Below are 15,555 nucleotides of genomic sequence, written 5' to 3' on the forward strand. Positions count from 1 at the left end.
ACAATGAGTATCCGTTTTAAGGGTTTTAACTGAAACATGATGTGGGCCTCTGTAGATAATAGCATTTTTATTATTTATTTCAAATTGTAATTTGAGAATTTTAAGGATTGAAGAATATTTCCAAGTATAACAGAAAATTATGTGCTCTTGGGTTCAGAAATTATTATTTAAGCAGAATAGGCCTGACTGATCAGAAACACGTAAGTGCACATAACTCTCCCAACAATGCTAGTGTAGACTGCTCAGTTAACTGTTGGACACAGGTGTGCAAACACTGCAGTTACTTAGGAGATGGGAAAAAAGAAAAGAAAGAAAGAGCTCACTACTAACTACACTGTGGGCCGTGGTAAGGTACAAAGCAGCCATAAATTTGAACTTGATATATTATGAACTTAATTTGACCACTTGTTAGAAAGGCTATTTAATACTTGGCTCTACAGCAGTACACTTTGGAGAATAAGAGTCCGCTCAATGTTTCATAATATCTTTTCAGCTCTTATCCACTTTTAATAGCTCTGTTACTATTTGCTTAGCTTTTGTCTCTTTGTGACTTTAAGACTGTATTTTCATCCTATATTTTTCTCTAGGCATCCACAAGGACAAAGATAAACCTCCCAGCTTCTCTGTTGTCCTTGAGACTTTGAGACGTACCTTGACAGATTACCAGAACAAGCTGGAAGATGCATCTAATGAGGTAACATTGCACTGTTTGGCTCCACACATATAGCCTTCGGCCTGCAGCAGTCCGTATTCCTTGCTTGTTACAAAGGTCAGAAAGATTGGGAATGTTGAATTGACAGCTTCACAGATACAAAAAATAATAAATTGTCTGTCACTGTTCTTTCTTTCAGTGTGGCCTAAAGTCGTGTCTCACTTAGGTTTGTGTAACTCTTCACTCACACTATTATTTTCAATGTTATAAAGACTCTGTCACTTTTTGGTCTTCAACATTTATCTATTTTAATTTAACAAAAGCTATGCAAGTCATTGAAGTTAATATGTGTTATATTTAAATGTAAATGTGTTTTTATAAAATTGGGAGTGGGTAGTGGAAATTTAGGTTTTGTCAATATTTTAGGTTAAGTTTTCTACAAATTGTGGAAGTCAATAAAAACGTGAAGTTAGTTTGCATTCTCTAAAGGGAGTAAAATATTGTCAGAAGTTTTTAAAAACAAATGTAGCCTGGAAGCTTTTAGTTTGCTGATTGAAAAAGCTCGTGCTTCTACTTATTATCTCATTTGTATTGTTTATGTGACTTTATTGTTTTGTTTATATGTGTGGGTTGATAATTTTCTTGGATATTAAAATATTTTATGAATTTATACTTTAAAAATTGAAGAGTTTGCTTAGTTACATCTTGTATTAGAGAATACGAAGTAATTACATTAAATACAATTAGCAAAACAACAGATTGTTTGAACCAAAACAAGCTACATAGCATGGAATTTAGTGTTTATCCTTCTGTTTATATGCTTCTTTCATATACTATAAAGATCATGAAACCATTGCAGTTCACATTTCAGAAGAGGCTTATTTTACTTTAGTTTACTAAGGTGAACAAAGAAGGAAAAGTGAGTCTTCTTAATACCCTCTGTAACTGTTCAAAGGCGTAAAGGAAGTGACTCTTGAAATAATTAAATTTCTATAAAGAACAAATATTGCTAAGTCTTTCCCAGTGAGACAAGACAACTTGTGTCGTTAGTAGTTTATGAGCCTCTTCTGAGGCCTGGGTCTGGAGGCTGCTGGGGAACTAGGAACATATTACCCACAGCGAATTGTTATTTGGGAGGATGAATGTCACATGATCCTCAGCACAGTTGAAAAGTCGACTCAGCAGGCTTTGGCTTAGTAATGCGCTTTGTTGTGAACCAGTGCCAGAGACAGCAGTGGGGAGACCAAGGGGGTGGCTGCAAAGAAAGCAAAAAGAGCAATCTGACAGAAAGAAGAATGAACTGTCAAAGAAAATAAATCACAAGCAGAGCAGGACCAACTGATGACCTGCCACAAGCCTTCCCAGTAGGACTGCATGTGACCGACCCTGAAGTTGTCATATGGAGTGAGAGACCAGTGAATACCCTCATGATGTACAGAGCAGTCTTCTGCTCTGCCCTTTATTCTTTCCTTATAGATGCCACTGCTTCTGGCATTTTGGTCCAGTAGGATTTTAAGAATAAAGTTATATTTGTTTACAGTAAGAATGAAATCCTTTATCCAGACATCAGGAAAAATACAATGGCATCACTGACATTTTAAGCTTGAATGCTTTCTTTTCTTTTTAGCCATGTGAGCTTGTGACAGACGTTACATAGTTAACCAAAAGAAATAATTTTTTAAGACTCTTAATTACTATTGAAAAATTTATAGTAAGTAACCACATGAAACACATTTAAAGATTGGCTTTCAAGTTACCCATCCTTGAAAAATATAAAAAAGTTACTTACATTTTCTTTCATCAGCTAAAGAGCATGAATGATGCTAAAGAAAAGACATCTAATGAACTTGATTCTACCAAACAGAAGATAGAATCTCACACTAAAAATATAAAGGTATTATGATTTAGAATAACTTTTTCCTCTTGTATTAAGAAACAAATATAATTATTTAGAGAATATTTTTAAGTAGATGTATCTGAAAATATATCTTCCTATTTCTTATTAAGTACATTTGGATATAATTTTAATTTTTTATTTTTGATCATAGTAACAAAAATGCTTTCATTAAAAAAAATCTTGATTAGAAATTGTTTTGTTTAGAGGAAAAATTCATTTCCAGGTTTAATTATAATACTATAGATTTGAAAAAATGATTTAAGATTTAAAGTCCATCCTTAGATACATATTAAACATATTTTACATAAGCACATCAGTATTTGGAGTCAATTTTCATCATTTTAGGGTGGAGCCATTGTTTTTAGTACATCATGCCTAGTGATGGGCTGAGACCACACCTGGCTAAGATCCAGGACAACAGTTTATTTTATTTTCTGCACTAGTTTTAGGTACTACATCTTTGCAAAATTATACTGAAGGAACTCTCAGAGTTGCTCAGTATTGTTGGAATTTTTTAGTGTTGGTTCATGTTACGTTTGTCATGGACATACTCCAGTAGAATTTGTTAAGGTTAAGGATTAAATGGTTCAGCAGAGTCTTATGCCACATGTTTGAAATTTGTATTAGTATTTGGAATGTCATTGGGAAGAAAATGTTTTTATATTAAATGTAAGGGATTTATTTTTTAAGTGTTATTTACATGTTACTTAAAATTTTTTGAGCCTACCAAGTTATTTTTTTATAATAGGTTGAAAGGAAAACTCCCTTTCCAAAGAGCTTTCTGGAATAAGCTATCTTATTAACATTTTATGTTTAAATGTTATAACAACAAATTTTCTAATTTTCAAGCTAAAATATTATACTTAGGAAATACATTCAGTGAAATACCTTGATGTTGAGTGTTATAATCAAACGCTTGCCTTTGTGCTTCTTTTACGTTAAAGCTTTGGCAGTCTTCAGTATGTATTTGTGTTTGGACCCCCACTCCTTTACTGGCCGGCCTTCGTGCAACCTCTTTATTTGATATCTCTGACAGGACCTTCAGGATAAACTGGCTGATGTCAATAAAGAGTTAAGTCATTTACGCACTAAATGTGCTGACAGAGAGGCTCTAATAAGCACTTTAAAAGTGGAACTACAAAACGTGCTGCACTGTTGGGAGAAAGAGAAGGCGCGAGCAGCCCAATCTGAAAGTGAACTGCAGAAGCTTTCCCAGGCTGTCCATAAGGACACGGAGGTATTACCTGCGACAAGATCACTGTCGGCAAAGGCCTTTCACTAATCTCAGATTTCTAAATTTACATACATCAAGTGACTATTTTTACTCTTAGGTGATTTAATTCAAAAAATTGTTCTGAGCTGACTGTTTTGAAATATTCATGCCAGCTGCAAAATCAGTCACTCCATTACTCTTGTGTCATCTTTTTTTGTGAGAGAAGTAATATAATTTAACCCTTCTATCACTTGTACAATTAATTTTCTCTGTTCAGAGCATCATATCTCAAGCAGCTATGCTCATAACAGTTCTTTCAAGCTTTGTCTGTTTGCCAATGACAAAGTTATTTTTTATTTCAGTAGTTTAGTAGCTTGGCCTGGTGGAAAGAATATGTTTTTTGTAATTGAAAGAGCTAGACTTGGATAGTGGTACTTCTTTTTACAAACTGTGTGAATATGCACAAGCCACACAGCTTAGTTTCCTTATTTGCAAAACAGGAATAATATCTACTTTAATAAATAGCCTCCTTACTCTTTATAGTAATAGGGTATTAATCAAAATTTAGAAAAATACAAGTCCCACAAAATTAAAACTTTATTTAGATGCCCTAGAGAGTTGCCTATCCATTTTTATTTATTAATGGCTTCCTAACATATTATGACAAAACTTTCATATTCTGTATGAGCCTGTGTGAATGGAATTGTTATCTTGTATTTTCTTTTACCCGTGGGATCTAGAGCTAGCCTCTCTAGTGTGGAACTGGTTTGTCTGAGTCGTCCTGCATATTGAGTTCATTACTCCAACAAATATGAACATGAATGCCAAGAGAGTAAAAAGGAAGCATTCTTTCCACTCTTCTTACAGTCTGGGATTTAAATTGTGTCCACATGAAGGGGCTGGAATTGTTCTACACATCAGATAATGATTAAAGTGAAGGAAACTGGAAGCCTGACTGTATTGTAAAGTCAGCGTGTCTACAGCGTTGTGGTTGGGTTCAACATGTGTGAATTGGTTTTGGATCTTGAGATTCTCTTTTCACGCCAAATGGATGATTACCATGCATGGTTTATCACAGCCCAAGCAAAAAGGACATAATGGCGACACAATGAATTATCCTTGAGGATGAACTCAATCACTTGGCAAAATGAGGACGGGAAAGATTTTAGTGCCTGAATGTTACATTTGGTTAGTTATATTTAATAAGATTTAAAAATATCTCAACCCAGTTGAACGTGCAAAAGACATTTTTAATTGCTTAAAAAAGAAAAAGACATGGCATATTTATGAAGATTCTTCTGATATCCTAACTCAAGTTTGTGGTTTTAACTACACATTCAAATTTTTTTTGGTTTTTAAATTGTTATATTTGGACGAAAGTAAGGTGGCATATAAGGAGAACTAAAGATATACGTTTTGAAATATATAGGAAAACTTTCCCCACAATTTCTAATGACAAAACCTTTATGTATGCTATATTCAGTTTTTCTTATCTGGAAGATAAGAATTTCCACTTTTTTCCTCTTAAATTTTTTCCTTTTAAAAGTTTTCTTTTCCTGTTGATCTATTAAAAAAGTCTTGAGGGAACTTATTTTATCTACATGAAATGTTCATTTTGCAGTTTCAACACTACCTTGTCTTAAGTTCCATTCTTTGGAATTTCATTGATGAAAAACCTTATAAAAACAGCCATTTGGCATTTTATTAGATAAACTCTGTTTGTTCAAGATGGGATCAGTTTTTTACTGAATTCTACAGGATAGTGTTTCCAGGTCATTAAACAATGGATATTCTAGTTACTGCAGTATATGTAATTTTAAATGACTTTTTTTTTTTTACATATTTCTAAGTGGACACTTTTGAAAGTATGTCTTGGGCAGCTATGTCCTTTGTTTTTTTTTTTTGGCCTGTTACTTTGTAGTATTTAAACACCTACAAATGCCCGGTGTGCCAAATCCTATATGAACTTATAAGTGGGGAAAACAAATGAGCCCATCTTCCATATCTTTCATATCACGGTCTGCTTGGCCTAAGGGGCTTGGGATAGATTTCCTATAAGTGGTAAGTAAACTGCAATCTCTGGGGGAGGAAGAAAGCTGAGTAATTGTGTACATGTAAAGTATAGATATTGGTATAACTTTTTCTTTGACAGAGTTGAGTAACACTCCTCTTTATATTGGGTTTTTTACTTAATTAACATCTGTATTGGCAAATGAAAATATGAAATTATAGAATTACTATACTGACTTCCAATTAGAAGGGCTTAGAAACAACTAGTCCAGGTACCTCCCATTACAGCTGAGGAAGGTGAGGCCTGAACAGGCATTTACTCAGTAGTAGCTGAGCTGGGGTCAGAACCCCTGTCTTTTGGCTTCTAGACCTCAGATTTTGGTTTTGAATACCAAATGTAAGCAATTTCCAGTTTATATCTATTGCTCAGTTTTAAATGTGAAAAAAAAGGTCACCAAAATGACAATATTCTGAGACTTGAGTATTTTAATTCCTTTCTGGATTTTTGAAATAAATTCTTCACCATGTGTGTTATGTGTTTTAGTTATTGCAATGTTTATATACTGGAATTAATTTCTCTTTGTCCTTACAGGAGAAGCTAACCTTCCTTCATACCTTGTATCAGCACTTGATAGCGGGCTGTGTGCTCATGAAACAACCAGAAGGCATGCTGGATAAATTCTCTTGGTCTGAGCTTTGTGCAGTCTTGCAGGAGAATGTTGATGCCCTGATCGCAGACCTCAACAGGGCTAATGAGAAGGTAACTGTCCTCAGGCACCAGATACCTCTATTAAATTCAGTGACATTTGTCCACATCACAGTATCATTAAGAGGGGCTGACATTCATCTTATTTCAAAAAGAATTTGGATGTTAATAATTCAGTACCATTAATTATGGCTTGTCTACAACTCAGTTTGATGCCATTGCTGTGGGCATGTAAATGTGACTGAAGTCTGTATGAAGTCTCTAAGCTCCACTTTCTGTGCAGGACATGCTAATACTACTAGCCAGTATTAGCCACAGGGACCTAATTAAAAGAAAATAAATTAATCTTACTGATGAAGCAATTCAAAGAACTTAGTCCTTTACATTAATAAACCAACTCTTTATGTTAGCATAAAATAGAAACAAGATACAGTTATTCAAAAACATGATCTTAAAATTCTTTGCTTAGGAAATAACGAAGTGCTCCTTTAAAAGCACTTAAAAATTTTAAATTATGTTTATGACTTATTTCTTAAAATAATGTATATTACAAAACTCATTCAGTGCTTTAGAATGTAAGAAGTATGTATTGTAGGAGAAAACAGTAGATTTTTATGATCACTTTATCATTCACAAGCCTAGGAATTAAGTCTTTCAAAAAAATTTAAAGACCTTTTGGTTATAGAAAATTGAAATGGCTTAGCAGACCAACATATGTCACCATTAAAGATATTGATTCTTATCATGGATCTCTTGAACTGGTTAGACCTGTATTTACATGGTCTAGTTTCCAGATCTTAGTTGCAATTACATTTGCTCTTAAGGGACATGAAAAGAAAAACTGTTCTCTAAGTTTTTTTTAATCTGTTGAAGTAATGAAACAACATCTTGGCCTGATTTTAGGGTGAGAGCATTTTAGCTTTGTCTGATTGTCAAACACAACCATAGACACTGAGATTGAGGAAATGAGGGAATAAATTGTGAGAAGCACAGATGCTGTTCATGATTGTGAATATGTGTATAAAGGGTTTGAAAATTACTGATAATGAAAATGAGTACATGTTTTAACCTTCTGAGATGGTGTTATGTTTTAATAGTTTTTCATAGTTTCAAAATATCAGTAATTGTCATATATACTAGATGACTAGGATTTTCTCTGCAGGATTTTGAATGTGAGATAAAAAATGGTTGGAAGGTCTGCTTTATTATATGTAAAATGTTTGTAGATTTGTAAGTCTCATTTAAACACTTCCTTTCCCATTGAGATATCTGAATAGCTTGAGCTTTGGTTCTAGAAGTAAGAACAGTCTTAATTTTCTCAGTAAAACTGATTATAGAATGAGTAACTTTATTTGAAAGAGAAAAATAAAAGATTTGTCACCTAAGTGTACAAATAACATTTTCTGCTAAAATATAATTTGCCCTACTAATTCCTGTTTCTTAATTTCTTTGGTTTTCATTTTAACTTAAAATTTTTATATGATCTTAAGGAATAAACTATAGTAGAAAACTTCAGATGGTTTTTGGGGGTGGTAATACAAAGGATGGTTTGTGAGCATATTTCATTCTCTGTTGCATTTCCCCATTTAGATAAGTCATCTAGAGTATATCTGTAAAAACAAATCTGATACGATGAGAGAGCTTCAGCAGACCCAGGAAGACACCTTTAACAAAGTGGCAGAGCAGATCAAAGCCCAAGAGAGCTGCTGGCACAAACAGAAGAAGGAACTGGAGCTGCAGTATTCGGAACTCCTCCTGGAGGTGCAGAAGAGGGCACAGGTATGCTGCTTCTCGGAAGAGCTTTAAAAGATGAGATGCTCAGTCTTCTACTGTTTCAAGTGTTTCCTTTTAGTATCAGTTCCAAATCAGTTTAAAACTTCTTGAGAACCACACACAACTTATTAGACATGTATACACATGATTGCAACCCCCCCCCCACCCCCCCCGCCTCGCCAAATGGATGTGTGTGTGTGTATTAAGGATTGTTTTTCACTTAAGTTTGGAAGTAGATGGGTTTTGGTTGAAACATCCCAAAAGGCATTGATCAATTAAATGCTAAAATTTTATTTATTTATTTTTAAAATAAAAGCTTAAGAGATTTGGTAAAATATTATCAGTTTTAGTGTAGATATTCTTTTACCCAGTTTATTCCATTTGTAGGAGTTCCTTTGTGAACTATCATTTTAATTCGTTTGGGGTTGAAATTTATCATACCTCCTAACGTTGTATGAGAACTAGAGTTATAGAGTTGTAGACCCTGTAGCAAAATTATTGACTGTGAGATGTATCATGTCTTCTCTTGGATTTGATTGAGAACAGAAGTTATGGGTAGTTAACATGACCATATTTTTTCCTATACAAATTATTGCCAACATAATTTATATTGTTAACTATCGTCTCTGCCCAATCAAGAATAACATAATGATATTATTATACAGTATGGAATAGTGTATATATTTTTTCTATTGAATTTAATAAAAAGTCACTTGTTCTCAAGATAAGATACTTAGGAACCAGAAGATTGTATATTCTTCCCGTGCTTGATTCAGGAGTTAACCTCTTTATTTGGTCCATTCATGCTTATATTTATATAGATAAGTCTAATTTTAAAAACCCGTTTTATTCGTTTGGCAATAAACAGTGTCAGATTACTTAAAACAAGATCATTCTGTTTTCCCAGACATAAGGGCCCTATATGAACTTATGCCTTTCTCTATGAATTTGAATGAGTTACTGCACTCTCTAAAAGTAGTCATTTGTTCACTGTATGCAGGATGCCATGTGATATGTTCTGCATTTTCTACTACTGAAATAAAAGGTCTAAATAATTTATTTTATTTTTCTTAGAGGTAATGTTGACAGACAGTGAATCTTAAGTGTACAATTTGATGTTGTGTTCGATGTAAAGACCCATGTAACCATCACCCCATTTAAGACAAAACGTTTTCGTTATCCCAGGAAGTTCTCTTGTGCCACCTTGCAGTCAGTTTCCACTCCCTATAGGCAACCATTTATCTGATGCCTGTCATCATAGATTGCTTTTACTTGTTTCTGAATTTCCTGTCAATGGAATCATTCGGTATGTAGTCTTTAGTGGTTGGCTTATTTCACTCAACATATTTTTTTGATATTCATCCATGTTGTTGTGTGTATCAGTAGTTCATTGTTTTTTATGGTCAAATAGTATTCCATTTTATAGTTATACCACAATTTGATAGATTGTGAGTTGATGGATATTTGGATTGTTTCCAGTTTTTGGGTATTGTAAATAAAATTGCTACGAACATTACTGTACAAGTGTTTTGTTGACATATCTTTTCATTTCTCTTGATTAAGAGTGCAATTGCTAGGTCATAGGATATGTCTACATTTATAAAAAATTATCAAAGTTTTTTCCAAAATGGTTGTATCATTTTATATTTCCACCATCAAAGTGTGAGAGTTTCCATTGTTCTAATCCTCTGCACATTTGATATTGTCAGTCTCTTAAATTTTAGCCATTCTAGTTGTTTTAAAATGGTATTTCATTGTTATTTTAATTCACGTTTTCTTGATGATTAATGATGTTGAGCAATTTTCGTATTCTTATTGGCCATTCATATTTCTTCTTTTCTGAAGTGTCTCTTCAAGTGTTTGCCAATTTAAAAAGTTGTTTGTGTTTTTATTACTGATTTGTAAGAGTTCTTTATATATTCTGGATACAAATCCTTTGTCATGCATATGTATCACAGATATTTTCTTCCAATATCTCACTTGCCTTTTTATTTTTTAATTTTTCTTTTGATGATCACAAGTTTTAGAATTTTGATGAAATCCAACTTATAAATCTTTTTCTCTTTTGAGTAGTTATTTTTATGTGCTAAACAATCTTTCTATACCCCAAGGTTGTGAAGATAATTTCCTGTCATTTCTTCTGGAAGTTTTATAGTTTTAGCTTTTATGTCTAGATCTGTGATCCATCTCAAATTAATTTTCGTGTGTGATGTTAGGTAGAGGCCGGGGTTCATTTTCCCTCTACATTTATTGTTTCCACACCATTTGTTCAAGACTTTACTTTTCTCACTGAATAGCCTTGGCTCTTTTGTGGAAAAAGAACTGACCACGTATGGGAACCACAGGTTTGTTGTCCATCCCTACAGTTTTGCCTTTTCCAGAATGTTATATAAATGGAATCATATAGTATGTAGCCTTTTGAGTCTGGCTTTTTTCACTTAGCAAAATATGTTTGGGAATTATTCACATTGTTGCATGTATCAGTAGTTCATTCCTTTTTAGTGCTGAGTAATATTCCACGGTATGGATGTACCACTTTTTTTTAATCCAGATACTTGCTGATGAGCCTTTGGGTTATTTTTATTTTTTGACAATTATGACTAAAGATGCTTTAGACATTGATGGATAGGTTTTTGTGTGATCATAAGTTTTCATTACTCTTGGAGTCTAATTTCTGGGTTATACGGTAAGTGTATATTTAACTGTATAAGAAACTATCGAATTGTTTTCCAAAGTCGCTATGGCATTTTTCATTCTCACTAGCAATGTAAGAGAATTCTAATTACTGTGCATCTGTGCCAGCTTGTGGTTTCATCATCGTTTCTTTTTATTTTTATTCATTCTTATAGGTGCGTAGTGGTATGTCATTGTGGTTTTAATTTACATTTATCCCTAATGAAGAGTGTTGAGCATTTTTTTAATGCTTATTTGCCACCTGTGTATCTTCTTGGTGAATTATTTGTTCATATTTTTTGCTCACTTTTTATTGGGTTGCTTGTTTTCTTATTGCTGAATTTTGAGAGTTGTTTATATATTCTGAATATAAGCCATTTGTCAGATATGTGATTTGCAAATATTTTTCTCCCATTCTCTTAACCGTACTTTTGCAGAGCAAATGTTGTTAAATTTTTTGAAGTCCAGTTTATCGATTTTTTGTTTTATGTATTGTGCTTTTAGTGTTGTGTCTAAGAATTCTTTGCAAGGTCCCCAGGATTTCCTTGTATTATTTCTTCCAGACATTTTATAGTTTTAGGTTTTACGTTTAGACCTATGGTCCATTTTGAGTTAATTCTTATAAAGATGTAAGGTACGGGTTGATGTCCATTTTTTTTTTTTTGCATATGGATGTCTAGTTATTCCAGTACTATTTGTTGAAAAGACTATCCTTTCTCTATTGACTTGCCTTTGTACCTTTGTCAAAAATCAATTTACTATATTTGTGTAAGTCTATTTCTGGACTTTATCATCTGTTACATTTATTGATGTGTCTATCCTTTTTTCAATTCTACACTGATTTGATTACTGTAGCTTTTTAGTAAGTCTTGAAATCAGGTAGTGTGAGTCTTCTAGCTTCATATTCTCTCAGTGTTTTGAACTCACTTCTTTTATTCTAAATCTGCAGGAAGGCGAGTAATTCACTTTCTGAAGTAAGGGAATTTTTTAGGAGAAGTTCTTACTGAAGTCTTTTCCCTGAAGATTGTATAACAGCCTAGGTTTTGATCCATGAGTATGCAAATGGAAAGTATTATTTTTATTATTCTTAAAAGTACATTAAGATTATATATTGGCATATAGTCTATATTATTTATGTACATATTTGAATTTTCATAAAATATGATTGAATACATAGCAGCAATTCATTTAAGTTTTATATTTGGTAAACTGCTATTATAATGCATATTATAGGACCTATAAATTTTATTTTAGAAAATCTTGTTATGATTAATTCTGTATCTCTGCTTTTCTCCCCAAAGCTGCAATGCAAATAAAAATATTTTTATTTGAAAGTACTTAATGCATTTTCAAAAATTATGTTGATAAGGACACGAGGGGGAAAATTCCAGCTGTAGCAGAGGATTGTGGGTTGTAGAGGATGTTTGCTGTCAGATGAAAATAGCCATTAATAGAGGCTGTCTGCTGGAAAATAAATGACTTATCTATAAAGCCCTGTGTTTAATGTTTGGATATTGTAAAGAAGTGATTAGTAAAGGACAAGTAGTTAAATAAAAAACAGTTTTTGGATTTGAATTGCTTTTATCTGAAAAAATGTAGTAGAGTTATTTACAAGGCTTTTGAATGTGTAATCTTTAAAACAATTAGTGGAAATGCTGTTAGATAAATGAAACTTGTAGAGCAGGAAGCTTGGTTTCAGCATCGCAGCATGTTTTTAGCATTAGGTAAAATGTGCTAGCCAAATGGTTGGGTAATTCTTGAGTTTAAATACTTTGGAGCCATCACGTAAATATATCTCAAGCATCTATGCCTACTGAAGCATCTGGGCTGAGTGCCATATTACCTTCCTCTTACTAATGTGGCTTTTGTAATCTTAGTATTTATGTTCTTCTTTCTTTTCTATCTGAAAAAGATGAAATTAGTGGAACAAGAACTTCCTTTCTAGAAGTAAAGACTTTTCACTATCAGTTAAGTATGGTTAACGCTTGATGTAATGTTTATTGTAAACGCTTTAGGTTTATTTGACATTTTATTAAAATCAAGTGAATTTAGAATGGAGAGCAAAAATCAAAGACATTCAGGTTCATCATACTATATTCGGTTTTATTCCTTTATATCATGGTATTAGGAGTACATTTGGCAAGAAGTCTGGGTTAGTCATTGAAGTGTGATTAGATGTTGAAACTTTTTTTCTTTTTAATTGAATTCCAAAAGTATCCGGAGATAAAGTGCAGCTTTTTTATATTGTTGGAGCTGATAGGTCTGCCGGAAATGATTCCCAAGAAGTCAAACACAGTCCTGTGCATGGTGTGTTTTGATTGACTGTGCGTTGGTGTCAGTGGGCACCTCTAATGAAATATTGGACAGTCCTCTGACTGCTTTTCAAATAATTGCTTTAGAAATTGTTTCTCTTAATAATAATAATATTAATTGAATTTGCATAATGCAGGATAGATTTTTCAACACTTTTGCATACCTTTGCATGCCTCCTCTTACAGGAGCCCCACCACAACCAGATGGGATAGGTCATAGAAGCATATCCATTTTACAAATGAAGAAGCTAAGGTTCAGAGAGCTGATACTTATGTGTGCAGTGAGGAAGGCCTAGGGGTAGGATTAGAATGGAGATGACAAGTGTAAAGTGTTTAGCGCCTCGCTTGGCATTTAGAAATCACAAAGTGAATGTTTTGTGCTGGTTTAATAAATCATCATCATGCTTATCTTCCAGTCCTTTTTTCACTGTGCTGCAACCTGGTTTCTTTTGTAAATATATGCTATTTTTGTGTATAAAGTAAGGTCTGAAAATATGTCTAGTGACAAGTCAGTTTTATATTTCTTGAACTCACGTTTCCGAGTGAATCTTGTTTAACTAATAATTAAACAGAGTATTGTATGAAAAAGCTAAACAATGCCATACTGTCAGCCATCCACAAATGGTAGGCCCCTTATCTCTTATTCCTCTCAGAATTTTTTTTTCTGAGAGAATGAATTTTTAGTATACTGTATTGCAAAATTGCTACTATAGGTAAGAATATCAAGGCAACTTCTACATAATGTAGTTAGTATTAATTAAAAAAATACTTTGCATGTTATGTACCAGACATATAAGACACTGTATTTCATACTGTGTTACTAACAAAGAGGTGTAATACTTAGTTTTTTCCTCAAAATTGTCAAATGTAGTTGGGGAGGCACTATATAAACTCATGAAATATTAAATAGTATAAGGTTTATCACAAGGCTGTGTGTAATTAATTGCCAAAGGATGCTATAAACTTAGAAGAGGAGGTAGTCAAAGTTTGAAGGCTTCTTGGAGGCGACTGGAGCCAACCTGGGCCCTGTTGCCAGGATCTGAAAGCCCAGAAGGAGGGGAGACATGAGACAGATCAGATGTGAGAGGTATGCTAACTGTCCAGCAGTCTGAGGTAATATCTTTTAACAATCAGCAAATCAGGCATCTTGCCTGTATCAACACGTTTAGTCTAAGAATAAGGAGAACTCTGTTCTTTTGAGGGCTTGACTTATGTAAAGGGTGTTTTATAATTTGTATTGCCTTACAAACAGAAGAGGGAACACAGGCACATACCATTTTTGGCACATACTATTTTCGACATGCTAAATTCACAAAATGAAGATAGTGTTTTTAAGTTAAGTAAGTAATCATTATGGGGTTTGAGTATATATATAAGAAGCCCAGATAATGGAATTGCTAGGTCATATGGTAACTCTATATTTAACTTTTTGAGGAACTGCCAAACTGTTTTCAAAAGCTGCTGCACCATTTTAACATCTCCACCAGCAATGTACGAGGGTTCCAATTTCTCCACAAGATGTGCTTTATTTTTAATGAGAAACATTTACATCATAGTAAAAGCACGTGAATTTATGTTTATTTTGTTTTAAAATATTACCATTGCATAAAAAGAAAAGATATGTAACATAAAAATAAGACATTTTAAATGAAGTCCTTTGATGTATATGTGTCATTAAATGCCCAGTTTGCAATTTGTCTTTTTGCTAACATAAAGAATAAGAACTCACAGGGCTGGCCCCATGGCTGAGTGGTTAAGTTTGTGGTGGCCTACAGTTTTGCTGGTTCAGATCCTGGGTGCGGACATGGCGCTGCTCATCAAGCCATACTGAAGTGGCATCCCACATAGCAGAACTAGAAGGACCTACAACTAGAATATACAGCTATGTATTGGGGGGCTTTGGGAGAAGAAGAAAAAGAAGAGAAAAAAAATAGAGGAAGATTGGCACAGATGTTAGCTCAGGGCTAATCTTCCTCAAGCAAAAAATAAAAAAATAAAATTAAAAAAAAGGAATAAGAACTCAGCAAGCAAAAGTGATAAAAAAGAATTTTACTCCCTAGGAAAATGTCTAATTTCTAGCCCAAAGTCTCAGAGTTCATGCACTGCTATAAGCCAATAAGGTGTCCCTTAGAGCTCGTGTATTTCAGGAAGTAAGTTCGTGATTCACTAAGGAAAGAAGCTGTCCTCTGCCCCCCATTTTGGGTACACTTTGAATTTATCAGAGAGTAAAGGAAAACCAGTGAAATTAAATAGTATTTTTGATATGCCAAGGAAATCTGTGTAAGAGATATACATCCCATATTTTCAGGGTTTAAAAAA

General features: G+C 33.5%; 1 protein-coding gene across 4 annotated transcripts in view; it reads left to right on the plus strand.

Moving 5' to 3' along the window:
* CCDC171 (coiled-coil domain containing 171) overlaps nt 1-15,555 on the plus strand; it is a 294,411-nt gene that overhangs the window by 111,098 nt on the left and 167,758 nt on the right. For 2 of the 4 annotated variants that reach the window (XM_046663625.1, XM_046663624.1), the window contains exons 11-15: nt 588-694; nt 2,457-2,546; nt 3,586-3,786; nt 6,365-6,532; nt 8,069-8,257. In XM_046663625.1, the coding sequence (XP_046519581.1) occupies nt 588-694; nt 2,457-2,546; nt 3,586-3,786; nt 6,365-6,532; nt 8,069-8,257 (755 nt within the window). The remainder of the gene's footprint in view (nt 1-587; nt 695-2,456; nt 2,547-3,585; nt 3,787-6,364; nt 6,533-8,068; nt 8,258-15,555) is intronic. The other 2 variants (XM_046663626.1, XM_046663627.1) reach the window with 2 other exon arrangements.

The sequence above is a fragment of the Equus quagga genome, chromosome 6, assembly GCF_021613505.1.
Source record: "Equus quagga isolate Etosha38 chromosome 6, UCLA_HA_Equagga_1.0, whole genome shotgun sequence".
NCBI lineage: Eukaryota > Metazoa > Chordata > Mammalia > Perissodactyla > Equidae > Equus > Equus quagga.